The following is a 15,938-nucleotide window of genomic DNA, read 5'->3' on the forward strand; positions in this document are numbered from 1 at the left end:
CATGTAACTATAAGCTACTTGCAAAGACAAAAAATATCAGGAATAATATTATTACTGGAGACCTGATGGTACTTCATGCTGCTGGGTTGAACCAGGCAGTGACTGACAGTGCATGATGGGATCTGGCCTCATTTCAGCTAAAACGCTACTGAGCACAGGCTGGTCTCCCTCCCAGCCGACCTTCACAGCTTACACAGGACTTACCACGGTCCTACTCTGACTGGGCAAATGCAAAGGGTACGAGAGCACAGGGCTGGTCTTTTTTTTTTTTTTTTTTAAAGCATCACTCCACTCACTCCTCAATCAAGTAAATAAATCAAGCAAATAAAATTGGGCTCAGCCTGAAAGTCTAATTTATTAACACCTGTGTCGTTACTTGCGAAGTGTAATACACTATATATTACTTGTTACTGGTATTCAAATGTAGTCCGCTACATTACTATCTCAGAATTGTAATTGTTACATGACTTCTGTAACTTTTCAGTTACTTTCACCAAAATAACTGTGAAGATATAACTTGACATCCTAATTAAAAAAAAAATATTGCAGATCATTACATGCTCAGTAGAAGGTCATGTTTGGTTACATAATGATTATGTGCTAACCAGGCTACAAATAATATGATTAATATAACTGGCAAAGTAAGGGCTTAAAAGACAATTCAAGAAACATTAACAGCCAAAATGAAAAATTACCAGAATTTGAATAACATCATAATAGAGGTGGAATAAATATTAAGTCTAGGCTTGTTCATCATTAAACAAAACAAAGCTATATCCCACATTAATGCTTACTATAATGACAAGAAAAGATGATTTTTTTCCCTTACGATTCTCATTCCTTTATTCTCTTTGAATTCAAGAGATTCACAACATAAGTCTTGCATAATGCACGATGGGTGTAGTTTATGATTTCTCATTGTACAGTACAATACAATACGGATGACTATTCCTCAATCTCAGTGATTTCAGTTTGAAAAAGAAGAATATAGGCTGAACATAGCCTGTAACAGCTAAGACAACACAGGCCAAATAAAGACCCATAAGCATATGCCTTCAAAAAAGACAACAAAACGGAATAAATTAGGATCCTTGATAAAGTCAGGTAAAAATGTTTTCAAGAATACAAAACTGAAATTGAAGTGCTGGGCCTATGAGGCCTTACACTTACAGAAACATGGCTTAGTCATTTCAAACTCAGTTAACTCAAAGTTCAGTCACAGAGGAAAAAAAACTGCCTATAAGATCTCACAGCAATGCTCAATAAGCCAAACTCAAAAAGTTTAATGAAAAAATGGAAATGAAAAAAGTTCTGTTCTCTGCCAAATGTAAAGTTGAGGAAGTATGCGGCTGAACACTGAGGTAACAAAAAATGAGGTTGGCTAATACGTATATGGAAGGTTGGGGCGACTCTATTCCATTACACCCACTTGACTGAAATATCTGTTGTAGCGCATCAGAAGAAGGTGCTGAAAACGCCCATCACTAAGCCGGTTGCGTTTTGGGGTGAGAACAAGGCTCCCAAGACTAAAGAGTCTTTCAACTGGTGCACTGGAAGGTGTAGGTGCGTTATAGCGTAGTGCAATTTTCGTAATTCTTGGAAACTGGTGCAGGCTTTCCATGACTGGACCAGCACTGAAATAAGATGCTATCTCTGTTTCCACCGATGCTGGTGCATCAGCTACGGCACTGGACTGTTCATCAAACGAAAACAAGTCATCCTCACGGGAGGTGACTGCAGTGGGTTGAGTGGCATCGTTCATCGGGGTCACAGAGTCTTCTAATGTAAGGGAGCGGCACTCTGTCATGAGGAGGTGCTTAATATGGTCCTTCCTTGACTCCTCTTTTACCCAGTGGAGCTTGAGTTTAGGCAGTGAAACAGAGGCCAGTAGGGTCAGCTAGGTCATATTTGCAAAATATGTAAATGCAAGTAGCAGCTTTAGACACTAAAAACACAGGAACAATAAGTAACACGGACGACAAAAAACACACACAGTTTTCAAAAAGATATTGTGTTCAATGCTTTTTTCTGATAAGTGGTTTAATACTCACACGGCTACCTAAGCAACAACACGTTAGTTAGTATTGATACTCTAAATTATTGAAATGACACACATTTCCTGATCAGACCATGCACTGCCTAGGACCGGCCCACACATTACTTCACCACAACCCATATCTTTATTTGGTAAGACTTTACCTGATGAGGCACAAATTCTTAGTAATAACTCAGTTACTACTGAAGTACAAATCATGAACAAATATAGTCGCTAATTGAGATAAGATGCGTCATGATTCATTAACATGAGATCAGTATTTCACGTGTTATTCATTGATTGTTCCTTCAGTAGTTCACAAAGATTTACAGAATTAACAGGTACAGTATGTAACTAAGACATACAGTAGTTTGTGGTTAATTAATACATAAGTAATAACGTAATTCTGTGTTACTTGCCCCGTCAAGTAAAGTGTTACTCTTTATCTTATTAAATTTTGATTTGTGTATGAATAAAACTTTGCGGAAAATGAAATATGTAATTTTTACAAAGGAAACTGACAGAAATCATAAAAACCCGGCATCTGTAAGTGTGGGAAGCGTACGAGAACAGAGTAGCAGGCTGGAATCTCCAAACTCACCGACTCCGATGGCCAGAATCAAGCAGAGGGCCGACACCTGCGTGGATCTCATCTCGCGTCTCTGCATCAAGGATGGAGTCTGGCTTGCAGTTCAGTTCTGACCCTGTTTGGGCTGGTTTTTCTAGATTTAGAAGCAAATTATCTGACTATTGAAAGGACGGTGGAAACAGATCGACTGCTGCAGGCGTGTGAGAGAAACTAACTAGGCAGCAAGGTGTGAAAAAAAGGTGACAGCAGGGTCGCGCGTAGAAAGCCAGCAGGGAGGTCGAGAGGCCAGGCTGCTTTTGTCTGCAGATATCTGCCGTGGCTCACAGCAAATCTATAGACTCAAGCCACTACATTCGAATCAACACTTGTTGTGCTCAGTAGTGGAAAACTCAGTTTTTACACTTAAATAAAAGTACAGATACCACACCAAAATGGTACTCAAGTAAAAGTAATCCACTAAAATACTACTCAAGTAAAAAAATACCTGGTTTTAAAAGTACTAAAGTAAAAAATACCATCAAACCTATTGATCTCACAAAGAGCAAAACATCCTTTGAATTCAAGACAGGTCTGAAGACAGCACTGTATTCATATTGTTCATCCCAAAAAGGAAAATAGTCACAAGTGATTTTTTTTTTATTAAGAACTTTTTTTTGTTTGTGGTTAATTTGGGCACAGTTGGAGGCTATTGTAAATGTGTGATTATCTGCCTGTTGTGTTTATCAGAAGATAGACACTGATAAACTTCGGGTTAAGGTAACCGGGGGGCAGAGCCGAAGACCGTGGTCGGTAATCCGGGTGAGGGTCGGGTCATCGGCGTCGGTACTGAGAGGGATGGGCGGAAACACGGAATCTAGGAGGCGAAGAAGGAGTCGATACACAGGGAACCGGACACGGGGAAAATTGCTTGAACCATGAAAATCTTGCGTAGATCAACAAACCGGGTCACCAGAAATAGAGAACTGATCAAGAGAGAACTTGAAACAGCTGGGATAGGTGTGTTTTAAACTGGAGCAACCGGCAAAACCAGAAAAATGGGGCGATAGGGCTCGTCACCTCAGGGAAGCCCTATTGGTCAGAATCCCAGGGGGGCGTGGCTGGGATGACAATAAGGATTCTACGAGGTGGTCCATGACACTGCCCCCGTCATGTTCCTGTTTGACCAACAGAGGTTGCTGACCATCCCAGAATCACCTAATTGTTTCCGGCCTAGTGTGATCATCCCCCGCACCTGCCTTTTATTACTCCCTCGTTATCTGTATATATATATGCGCCTGCCGTCACTGTGTTCCTCAGCTTGGTCACCATTGCTGTTACTGCTGTTTGTGTTCCAGGTTCCCAGTGTGTCCCTTCCCTGTCTCATTTCTCCTTCCTGCTCTCCACTTTATACCCATCGTGGTCCTTTTTGTGGTTGTTCATGTCCCCTTCAAATAAAACCCCCTTCTGTTCAGCCCAATGCTGCCTCTGGGTCATGCCTCCCCGTGTCAGACATGACAGAATGTCAAGTAAAACATGTAAAAAAAGCAACAGTGTACACAAAATAAATCACAACCACTGACTATAAAACTTAAAGAGCAGGAAGTGCTATAAAACATTTTTTTAAAGAGCTGAATGAAACAATGGGTATGATGTTAAATTACATCTGGCCCTGCAAGTGGTCCTGCAACTTGCAGGGAAACAATTTTTGGGGGTTGGCGGGGGGATTGATATTCCAGCCACTGTAAAACAACTCACAACAGCTCGGTATAAACAGGCACAATACCCTTCTGCTCTCCTGGGGAGGCACCATGAAGAGGATGGGGGAAAGTCCTCAGGAGCCCCATCCCAGAACGAGTTGAAACTGTCAGAGGTCTGATGGGCGCCATACTCAGGGAGTAGCTGTTGCTGTAGCGAATCGGCTTCTTCCGATGGTGTCTGATGTCGCTCCTTTCAACAAGCGTATTATGAGACTCAGGCTAAGGCTCTCCTTTGGTGTCTTGTCTGTTGTCTCAGTCTATGCTCCGACCGCGGTGAGCGATGAGGGAGACATTTCACTCACAGCTTCGCTCAGTGGTTGAAGGGTGCCCACGAGGTAATACTCTTCTGGTCATGGGTGACTTCAATGTGACCACTGGCACTGACAGGGCTGGCTATGAGGACTGTGTTGGTACCTATGGGTCTGGAGATCGGGGTGAGAGTGGCTCCATGATCCTTGACTTTGCGAAAGGTCACGGGCTGCGGGTCCCTAGATTCTGGTTTCAATGCCCTGAGCCGCATCATTGGACTTGGTACTCAAGTACTGGGGGTGCGGCGAAGGAGATCAATCACATCCTCGTGAGCAGACGCTGGAGGGTCCTGCAGAGCTACAGGGTCTACAGAAGTGCCCAGTTTGTGAATTATGACCACAGACTTGTTGCTACTCTGAAGATTCAGCTTAGATCCAGTATGCTACCTACTAGGAGAACGAGGCTCGACATGGCCAGACATGATGACAAGATCAAGCTGTTTCTGATCAGTTTGCATGAGGAACTTGCAGACTTGGGTGTGACTGCTGACTCTAAGGTGATGTGGGAGACCTTCCGTGATAAGACCCTGAAGGTTCAGAAGGTTGTGTCGGTGTTGCCAGTGGTCCCAGAAGGAGGTGTTTCATCTCGCAGGGCACCCTGGATATTATCGAGAGGAGTCACAGCACACGACTTGGTGGAAACTCCAGCCTGAACTGAGGAGGATGGCTGTGAGAGCAGATAAGGTGGTATTTGTTAGACAAATCTGTGAGCAGGTGACACACCATCTGTTGTCTAGTGACCCACGTCCTGCTTACAGAGGAATCAAAGCATTACGCACATCTGAATCTGTTCCTCGGAAACTTGCAGTCAGAGCTCCTCAGACAGCTCTCTCCTTTGCTTTCTCTGGTTCATGTTCAGTGTGGTGCACACAATGATACCAAACAACCCAGTAGCATGTTCTTTCCCTTTAAATATGCTGAATGGCTGATGAAAAGCTTGAAGGCACCTGTGATACTAATTAAGGTTAAACGCTTAGTATGAAACATGACTATAATGCAGGGATAAATAGTCCCTTTAGAGGCACCAACAAATCTGTCCATGCTATTTTAGTATATCTTTGTAAAATAAGCGAAACATTTTGCTTATTTTGCTCTGAGGCACGCTGCAATTTCTCAGCATCTCAGATGCTTTTGAAAAGTGTGCGTTTTAACAAAAAATAGAGTAATGACATAGTCTCAGATTATTGGTGCTGAATAAAAGCATTTGTAGCACTTTGGAGTAAATGTTTTTAGATAGGTGAAATGTTTTAAAATATCAAGGTAAATCAGACTACCTCAAAAGTGGCTGAGAGGGTTAAGCTGATAGTTTGCGGTTAGTGTGCTTCCGGCCAGCTGTCAGATCTGTGAGTGTTTGCTGGGGTTTGCTTTCGCCTAGTGGGAATTTTGGGTATTGCAGTTTGTTCAATTGCAGTTGCATCAGTCCGCGTCTTCTTTTCTATCCGAGCCTACCCAACCATCGTTTAATCGCTTCCATTAAACAAGTCTGCTCGATTGAGGGATGAGTTAGCTGCCTGACAATTATTGTGGACAATAAGTAGGACAGAACAATCAATATCGAAACAAAATAATTGGCATCTTGAAAACACTAATTTGTTATTGCTCTAACCTCATCACGTGTCAAAACTGCCCTTTTATTTGAAATCACTATGCAGCGCTGCATGAATTTTGGGGTGATCTAGCTCACAATTTTTAGACAGTTCCAGGTTGACAGCCATACAACATCTCTAGAAAGTTAGAAAAAGAACCATCAAAAACATTTTAACTTATTGTCTTAACGTGTCAGCAGCTGAATACGAGTGGAGTCTTAACGAGTCTTCTATCTGCACTAGAGGGCGCCAAATTCAAGCTAACAATAATTTGCAATCCTACAAAAGACTACTCTTGCCATTACTAAAATCTATTCATCTTCCAAAACAGTATGGAGAAAAACTGCAAAACAAAACAATTCGCCAAGTTTCCATGTGTGTGGAGTTTGCATGTTCTCCCTGTGCCGTCATGGGGTTTCCTCTGGGTCCTCCGGATTTCCCCCACAATCCAAAGACATGCTGCAGTTAAATGGAGTTACCAAATTACCCGTAGGTCTGCATGTGTGAGTGACTGGTGTGTGAGTGTGCGCTGTGATGGGTTGGCGCCCCATCCTGGGTTGTTCCCTGCCTTGTGCCCTGTGATGGGTTGGTGCCCCATCCTGGGTTGTTCCCTGCCTTGTGCCCTGTGATGGGTTGGTGCCCTATCCTGGGTTGTTCCCTGCATTGTGCCCTGTGATGGGTTGGTGCCCCATCCTGGGTTGTTCCCTGCATTGTGCCCTGTGATGGGTTGGCGCCCCATCCTGGGTTGTTCCCTGCCTTGTGCCCTGTGATGGGTTGGTGCCCCATCCTGGGTTGTTCCCTGCCTTGTGCCCTGTGATGGGTTGGTGCCCCATCCTGGGTTGTTCCCTGCATTGTGCCCTGTGATGGGTTGGCGCCCCATCCTGGGTTGTTCCCTGCCTTGTGCCCTGTGATGGGTTGGTGCCCCATCCTGGGTTGTTCCCTGCCTTGTGCCCTGTGATGGGTTGGTGCCTCATCCTGGGTTGTTCCCTGCCTTGTGCCCTGTGATGGGTTGGTGCCCCATCCTGGGTTGTTCCCTGCATTGTGCCCTGTGATGGGTTGGTGCCCCATCCTGGGTTGTTCCCTGCCTTGTGCCCTGTGATGGGTTGGTGCCCCATCCTGGGTTGTTCCCTGCCTTGTGCCCTGTGATGGGTTGGTGCCCCATCCTGGGTTGTTCCCTGCATTGTGCCCTGTGATGGGTTGGCGCCCCATCCTGGGTTGTTCCCTGCCTTGTGCCCTGTGATGGGTTGGTGCCCCATCCTGGGTTGTTCCCTGCCTTGCACCTGTAGCCTCCGGGATGGGCTCCGGACCCCCCGCAACCCTGAATAGGATAAGAGGTTTCAGAAAATGGATGGATGGTATTTGGCGCCATTTCAAATAAAATGCTACTGAGACCAGCCTGGACTCCATGACTGGCGATCCAGCACAGTGACCTCACACTTCCAGGGTTGTGGGCTTTAAAGTTTAAAGTTATGTGAAATGTAAATAAATAAATAATGACCTCACACCAGAGCCTGCCCCTCCCTTTGACTAGTCTCAGAATTAAACTGAAGTGAAAGTTATACATTGTCAGGACCGGTCCCCTTCTTGCCCCACTCAGACGCTCATCTCCCAGTTTGGCCAGCAGGTGTCACTGGTCATCCCGTCTCCCAATGTTTCTCAGGTCTATTCTTTTACTAGTATGTTTCCCTGCTTCCTGGGCCACCATCTCGATGAATGGGTAAAGGATGCAGCTATGAACTATGCATCTCTATTGTCGTGGGTTTGAGGCCACCCTCAATGTTTATCTCTTAGGGATCAAGTTTTGTTTTATCCCTTTCGTTAATTATTGTTCTTGTATTGTCCTTGGTTTTGTGCTTTGTTTCTGGTCATTCTTGCCCGTGTCTAGTTTTGTAGTTATGTTCTGTTTCACTCTTAGTGAAACCCTAACCAGTAATGTGTGTGTATGTGTGTGTATATATATATATATGTGTGTGTGTGTGTGTGTGTGTGTGTGTGCGTGTGTGTCACAAGGATCATCTTGGAGCGAAGTGCCTTCCTGAACTTAAACCAAGATTAATAAACTGTATCTATAATGAACAGAAGGTAGGACACAGATAAGCTTAATGCTCAGCCCTAAATGCCACACTAATGTCCCTTTTTATCATTTCAGCAATTCAGTTGTATTACATACTTGCTGTTTTTGAAGAAGGGTTATTGCAAATTGTGAAGACAGGTTTTGCATACAGTTAAATGGGTGTCTGATAGGTGTTTTGATGCCCCAATGACAAAAATTGTTATTACAGAATAAAATGGGCATATAGCTAAATTTTATGATTGTTTTTATGCCCTAATAACAAAAATGAAGCAGGGGGAAGTACAAGTATGTGTTACTGATGTATGCAGACAATAAACATGACTTGTGAAGGAAATATGATTGTATTGCACTTTTTTCCAACAAATTGTAGACATTCATTTTTATATTTGAAAGAAGTATGGTAAGTCAGTAACACATTCTTAGCCTAGATAACTAAGTCAAGAAGGTTTTTTAATTTTATCTTTTAATTTGTCACAAATGGCACATGCATGAATGGACAATTAAAATGCAAGCAGCGTTATTTCATTTTATTTTTCATTTCTGCAGGATCTGCATAGACTGTATTTTCATTTGATCATTAACATTTACTTTTTTGCAGGAAATACCTCACATGGTCCTGGTTCCTTTTGTTTCTTCTTATTCTTTTAGTTTTTCTCCAGCTTCAGTAATGTCCAATTTTTTGTAAGCCGCAACTTTAATTGTCCATCATTCCGCCACGCCTCAGTGTTACTTATTAATTAATATATATTGTGCAAAAGTCTTAGGCAGTCCAAAGAAATGTTTAAAGCTGATTATCTGGGTAGCAAGTGTACTTTGGCTTAGAACAAAAAACACAATTTACCATTTGAACATATGCAAATTAAGAGTAGCAATAAAAACTAGGAATAATTTCTTCTGTTTTCTAAAAGGTTACTGATATCTAGTTGGATGGCTAGATGAACACCGCTTCAGTTCCCAAACCTCTCCTCAGGGGCGCCTCAGCCGTTCCATGTGTTTGTTAAATTTCACCAACAGCTCAATTAAATAATTAAATAAATTGGTTTAAAAAGTCAGCGACAGATTGACTAGCTGTATGGGGTGTGCTAGTGGCCAAGTCAAAAAATACATGGCTGCACTGGACGGTCACTGGAAATACTGGGATGATCTTAGGTTCTGAAATGGCTAAGCTGACACACTTTGACAGGCATAATAATATATTTTTACACCAACATGAGGATAATTTAAACATAATTTTCTTTGCCTGTCTAAGACTTTTGTCTTTTGTATGTATATAATAGTAATAATAATTCTTTATTATTATTATTATTATTATTATTATTTTCCATTAAAACAAAAACTCTGAGTATTACTATGGGTACAAAAATCCTATTTACATGTGGATAAAGGGAATCTGAGCAGTTAAAAATTGCATCAATCATATCACACGCTATTCCACAATGTTACACATTTACGACCTTTGTGTTTTCAAGTTACTTCTGAATAGTGGATGCCTGTTAAGCTTAGTTTTATAATTTTATAAACATTTTATCACAGTTGCATGACATTTTTGTATCCGTGTTTTAAGTTACAGCTACGTAACAGTTGTATGCTTATGGAGACGGTCAGGAGAATTAAGTTTACAGCAGAAAATATATACATGGAGATATTAAGCAGTTAAGGCTACTGGTTAGCTATAAACCCCCAGGGGCCAACACAGACATCCTTACTGGATGCGGAATCACGCGGCTGCTGTCCCACAACAAGCAAAATCAGGAGAAAATCAGCTTAAAACTCCCATCTTTGGAAAACCGGGAATACTGCCTTTTACTTTACTTTCCAGAGTCACTTAGGATTCCTTACGCAGGAAAAGGTTATTAGATTAGGTCCAAAGCCCCCATCCTAGAGTCAGATAAAGGAGGAACGATTTTTATTAAATCAGTATGCTGTGAATAATGATGGTGAAAAAACACTATCGTTATATTTACGTTAATTTATTTAGCAGACGCTGTTATCAAAAGTAACATGCAAAGTGAAATAGATAGAACACGACAAGCATACAGCTGTCAAGGAGCCAAATGCACATGCCTTCTTCCAGTCTGAGCTTCCAATGACTGACCAGTAACAATTGCAAGGAGAACCATGACAGCAGCTATCCAGCGCATTGTAAACATAACAGGAACACATCAATAAGAAACCTATTCAAATCAAAAATGCAAATTGTAACATTAAGAGCATTCAATGGATAGAAGAGACCAGTGGAGCAGGACATGCACTGGTGTAGCCTGGGAGAAGGGTCACTGGAACAGATAGGTCTTAAGGCGTTTCTTCAGTGTTGAGAGGGAATCTGATTACTGGATGTAGTTTAGTAGCAAAAAAAGAAAGAAAAGAATAAAGAAAAACAATGGGGATCCAACACTACTGCTACTTTGTACAGACAACAGGAAATTAGCATGCTGAGCAGACAATTTCAAACCGAAACAGCTGATAAATACACACAAAGAAACATTTACAGATGTATATACTGGTGTGTGTGTCGATTTTGAGGGGGTTTAGGGAAGGTTAGTTTTGAATTATTACATGGTGGCTGTTGAGAGCTGCCATCGGATGAAAAAGTACATTTCAAAAACAGCAAAGAAACAACATGAACATTCACAGCAACTCACCTGCTTTTTGACAACACATTAAAAGACCTCTCGAAACTGCATCCAAAGTCTACCTGCGACTGAGAAACAGACCTGTGTGTGAGAATTAACTGATAGAGATCAGAAAGAGAACCTACAAACACCACACTGACTGATTACCCATCTAAAAGTTATGGATATTCTATCAAAAGAGAAATAAAAACCACTGTGATTCATCAAACAACAGAATATTCAAGAAAATCTGTTTATTTAAAATCTAAGCACCAGCAGTGTACTTATAATCCCATGGGAATTAAACACTCTTACCTCAGCAAGCATACGAGCTCTGGGCCTGTCGCGCTTCCAAACATAAAAGCAGCAGATGGAGGGAACTGCTACTGCTAGGATTACTACTGCTAGAGTTACTACTACTGTAAGAATCCATGTTTGTTTAGGATCTGAGGGAGGAGATCAGGGTTACAGGTAAGCAGGGCAGCAGCACATGCACATTCTCACAGCCTCTCTGCATGACTAAACAAGCAGGAAATAAATACAAAAAAAGAGATACAATAGTTTATAATAATTCCTTAGCACTGGAAAATTCCAGAGCTCACAGATCTCCCTGCGGACTTGTGCTATCCAGTGTGACTCAAGCCAGGGGTCAAAAGTTGGCATCGTAATGACTATCAAAGCCGTCTCCACCAAAATGTTTATTGGCATAATTCATCATTTCATTCTGCTTTAAAAGTTTTTGCACAATGGTGGTTAAAAACAGCACGTGCCAAGTCCACCAGCAAACCACAGTTTGAGTGTCAAGGGCTGATTGTGACCTGAGTCTGGGTCACAGTGAAGATTGTGAATAAAACACATATAATAGTGATCCGTCATCTACAGCGAGCAGCTGGGCCCCACACAGCAACACGATAGACGCATGTCTCTGGATTCAGGGAGGAAACTGGATTCACATGCGAACTTCAAAGATGTGGGGTTATTTTGGATCAATACCTTTGGATTATAAAATACAGGCTATAAACTAAAGCTGGTGGTAAAGCATGTGACACTGAGCAGACTGACAGTACTTACAGTGCACAGTGATCCTGATGGGCTTTGATTTCACTGCAAGGGGGGGTTGTGGTCCTTCTGGTCCCAGGTCCAGCTCTGCCCCACAACTGTACTGTACTTTATCATCAGCTCTGCTGGGGGTGATCAGGAGGGTGGAGGACACACTCACAGGTTCCTTTTCTCTGTTAGTTTTTCCATCTTCTATGACATAGTCTCTGTCTTCATGTACTAATGTGTCCCCTTTGTACCACTTCACAGTGAGGCTCTGAACAGGAGCGATGTTCTGGATCTCACACTTCAGCTGGTACTGACTCTCCTCCACCATGGAGTGAGCAGACTTCACAGAACTGACAGAAACACTGTCTGGGGGTTCTGTGAGGGGAAATGAGAAGCATTATTTCTCAAAAATAACTCACACATGAGACAGCTGTGCCTTATAGGAACAGAGACACACAGAGACATCCATGCCTTACAGTGAAATGTTCTGCTGGGTTTTACTGATGTTTTAAGGTGATGCTCAGGTTGAATATTTCCCAGGTGTATGAGAGCTCACAGCTGCAGTAGCTCCATCAGAAGAGACACACTTACTGTACACAGTGACTGAGAGACGTTCTTTACATTGAGGTTTTCCTGGACGGTTTGCATAGCACAGAGGCATTAAGTCCCAGATTCTCAGACTTTCCACCCTCCAAGTGAGAAACTGGACACCAGGTGTAATAGGTACGTCATCTACTGGAGCTTTCCAGCCCATCCCACTGTGATCTCTGGACACTGTGCAGTTCACTGATACTGGGTCTCCATGTCTCACCACCACTCTGGGAGGATGGAGCTCAAGACAGCCACCAGCAGCAGCTGCAAAGGCAAAGAAAGAATGGCATTCTAAAAGTATCCCCAAAGTTGCAATGTTATACGGGGCTGAATCCTGCTTTGGATCAGAGCTCATCTGCCGATGGGGAACATCAGACCAAGACCTTTATCTTATACGCTGGGCGGAGGCCCCTGGGCAGACCCAGCACTTGCTAGATGGACTGTATCTCCCAGATGGCTTGGGGCCTCAATAAGGGAGGTTTGTTCTGATCCGCTTAGCATGCTGCCACTGTGACCCAAACAGCAATTGTAGCAGCGGTGCAGGGCAGGGAGAAAGGCGCAGGAGTCCAGGAGTATAGGGTAAAACGCGGGATTTATTAGGGGCGACACAATTAGGAACACAGAAAGGCTCGCAACGTTAAGATGCTAATAACCAGACTGGGGAAAGACTCACAAGAAAGTACTTACAGTAAATACTCAGAATCAATTAGACAAGACTAGATACAGCTGGTAACCAGGAGGATTCCACATGAGGTAAATGAGGGGGCATGGCAAACAGGAGGAATGGCATGATCGGGACGTGACAGCAATAGCAGTGTGAGAAGATGTCAAAGTTAATATATCCTCTTCCTATTGTTATTTATAAATAGGTGTGGTCACACACTTCACTTTTATTGCATAGAATAAGTAGCAGATTCAGATACTAAAAAGCCAGAACAATATGTAATGGATATTTCAAAACACTGCAGAATAATTAAAATATATGGAAATGTATTACTTTCAGTAGATTTTTTTTTGATAGCTGGTTTAATAGCCATACGGCTACCTGAGCAGTACAACGTTAGCATTGATACTTTTAATTTCAGGAAGGATGCACTTCTTCTTCAGATCATGCTCAGAATATGAAGACCATGCTCTGCTTAGGTCTGGACCACACATTCCTTCACCAAAATCCAAAGCAATACTAGGACTGACACTCTTAGTCAGTAATGCTTTGCAAGCAAAACGGGAAAAATATTGTCATACACATTTCTTGAGGAATTTTGGCGGCACAACAAATTATCTTGCTCAAAATGTGAAGTCTGGACTCCGCCAAGCACTGGTCCACACATTCCATCACCAAAATCCATCTCTTTGTTCTTTATCTTATGAAATTTTGACTTGCATATGAGTATAAGATATAAATTATTATTTATATCTTATACTCATCTGCAAGTCAAAATTTAGAAGTGAGAAGCGGCAATTAAGAAGTGAGAAGCCAGGTGAGGCGTGACTTTGCGGAAAATGACAGATAATCTAAAAATCTGGAGTCTGTATGTGGGGGAGCCGTATGAGAACAGAGCAGCAGGCTGGAATCTCCAAACTCACCGGCTCTGAGGGACAAAATCAACCAGACGACCGACACCTGCGTGGATCTCATCTTCTGTCTCTGCACCAAGGATGGTGGCTGGTTGGCGGTTCAGTTCTGACCCAGTTCGGGTTGGTTTTCTAGATTTAGGAATAAATAATCAACACAGGATGATGGAATAGGATCAACTGTGGGTGTGTTTACATTTCAAGATCTGGAATACCTTGTTAATAGTGTAATAGATACTCTGTTGAGGGAAAATGCCTACCACCACCTTTGATAACCTGGTACGGTCCGGTCAGTATCAGTCAGAGTCTTAAAGCAACCACACACTTAAATACACAGAAAATGCACTTAATATGTTCAGATGTTAGATCCACCCGCCCCTGCAAAGTAATGGTACACCCCTACCAAGTTAACCCTTGTATGTTCACCACACACGACTCACTAAATATACTGCGTAATGTAGCACCACACAGCCTATATTGCAGACGTGCTCTTACAAGGGAAATGGGAAAATAACCCAGCGCCCTAGGCTCTATAGCGTAACCCCCTACACAATTTTAAATATTAGACATACAGCCGCAGTAAAAATTTAGAGACCATAGCACAATTTTTTGTTCCCAGCACATTTCTCAATTTATGGGTGTGCGTCTGTGAATAGGACATTTCATTTTTGCAAAATGTAGGCTAGTTCTTCCCTATTTCTCATTGATGAAGGGCTTCTTCCTTGCTTTATGGGACTTCAGTCCTGCTTCTAGGAGCCTGATATGATCTGTCCTAGCAGTGCACCTCACACCTGCACTTAATGTTTCCCATTCCTTTTGAAGGTCGCTTGATGTCATCCTCAGATTCATGAGAAATTCCCTGGCAACAGAAAGTCACTTCTGCCCTTTACCTGGCTGGTTTCTGGTCATTCCCAGTGTCTCCTGCTTCACCTTTGTCTTGTGTACTGCTGTCTTAGAAATTGTGAACCTGGAAGCATCCTGCTGCTCAGCGTATCCTTCTGCCAGCAGAATCCTGGTCCAACCGGGATTTAAAAATGTAGATTTGTTTTAAAATATAGAGTGGTCTCTTAATTTTTTCCGTGGCTGTACAAACAAGGAACAGAATGCATAGACACCAACACTAAACAATTTACTGGGCTCACATGCTGGTATGACAAGACCACGTTAATGGGGATCTAAGGTAACTGACAGTATAACACTCCCAGTCTATGTCTATACCACGTCTGCGCCTGTTCTTTCATGTACCACCACTGACCAGGACTGAGACCAAGTGACACAATTAAATCCCTCATGATAAATATCACCAAGTTCCTCAAGAAAAATTTTGCTGAATATTTAAGAATATTCCAGAAATCATCTCATGCCCCACAGATTGAACACATTTAGACTTACTGTGTAAATAATATTAATTGGTAGTATAGGTGGTTCTTAGCGGGTCATGATGTCATATAGGGCGGGGCTTACATGGCGTTCCTCCACTAGCACAGTAAGTAGGTCACCCATACCCCAACCCCCCCGCCCCCCCCGCCCCTTATCGCACATGCCAGGCACACATAGATGTATATGCTTTAAAGAAGTAAGAAAAACATTAGCGATTTTTGTTAATATGATATTGTAAATGAGTATGAAATGCTTATAAGAATTAGGGATGAATTTAAATACTTTATCTTTTTGTTAATGTGTTATTTTAAATAAGTATAAAATATTTAACCAATAAGTTTTAAGGAAGAAAGCACTTAAACGCTTTCTGTTAATGTGATGTTTTAAATTAGTATAAAAGCCATT

General features: G+C 42.3%; 2 protein-coding genes across 4 annotated transcripts in view; both read right to left on the minus strand.

The window, feature by feature from the left end:
• The window catches only part of LOC111849264 (cell adhesion molecule 3-like), a 40,982-nt gene that overhangs the window by 5,021 nt on the left and 20,023 nt on the right, over positions 1-15,938 (minus strand). For 2 of the 3 annotated variants that reach the window (XR_011984674.1, XR_011984673.1), the window contains 2 exons: positions 15,044-15,165; positions 14,274-14,285 (listed from right to left, as the gene is read on the minus strand). The exons of the other annotated variant lie outside the window; for it this stretch is intronic. The gene's annotated coding sequence lies outside the window, so the exon portion shown is untranslated. Of the gene's footprint in view, positions 1-14,273; positions 14,286-15,043; positions 15,166-15,938 lie in introns of those variants that run through there. 3 annotated transcript variants of the gene reach the window in all.
• On the minus strand, positions 10,283-15,037 carry LOC140581593 (intercellular adhesion molecule 1-like). Its single transcript, XM_072704679.1, has 6 exons — positions 14,166-15,037; positions 12,579-12,842; positions 12,012-12,362; positions 11,256-11,386; positions 10,971-11,029; positions 10,283-10,658 (listed from the first exon to the last, which is right to left on the minus strand). The coding sequence occupies exons 1-6, from the start codon at positions 14,215-14,217 to the stop codon at positions 10,634-10,636; spliced, it is 882 nt and encodes a 293-aa protein (XP_072560780.1). The 5' UTR covers positions 14,218-15,037; the 3' UTR covers positions 10,283-10,633.

Source organism: Paramormyrops kingsleyae, chromosome 22, assembly GCF_048594095.1.
Source record: "Paramormyrops kingsleyae isolate MSU_618 chromosome 22, PKINGS_0.4, whole genome shotgun sequence".
NCBI lineage: Eukaryota > Metazoa > Chordata > Actinopteri > Osteoglossiformes > Mormyridae > Paramormyrops > Paramormyrops kingsleyae.

Excerpts from the sequence above, each read along its gene's own strand:
- LOC140581593 (XM_072704679.1), bottom strand. The coding sequence starts at position 14,217 with ATGAGATCCACGCAGGTGTCGGTCGTCTGGTTGATTTTGTCCCTCAGA. Across the intron at positions 12,363-12,578 it reads TCTCTCAGTCACTGTGTACA|AACCCCCAGACAGTGTTTCT; the intron begins GTAAGTGTGTCT and ends TTCCCCTCACAG. Across the intron at positions 11,030-11,255 it reads GAGCTCGTATGCTTGCTGAG|TCGCAGGTAGACTTTGGATG; the intron begins GTAAGAGTGTTT and ends TCTGTTTCTCAG.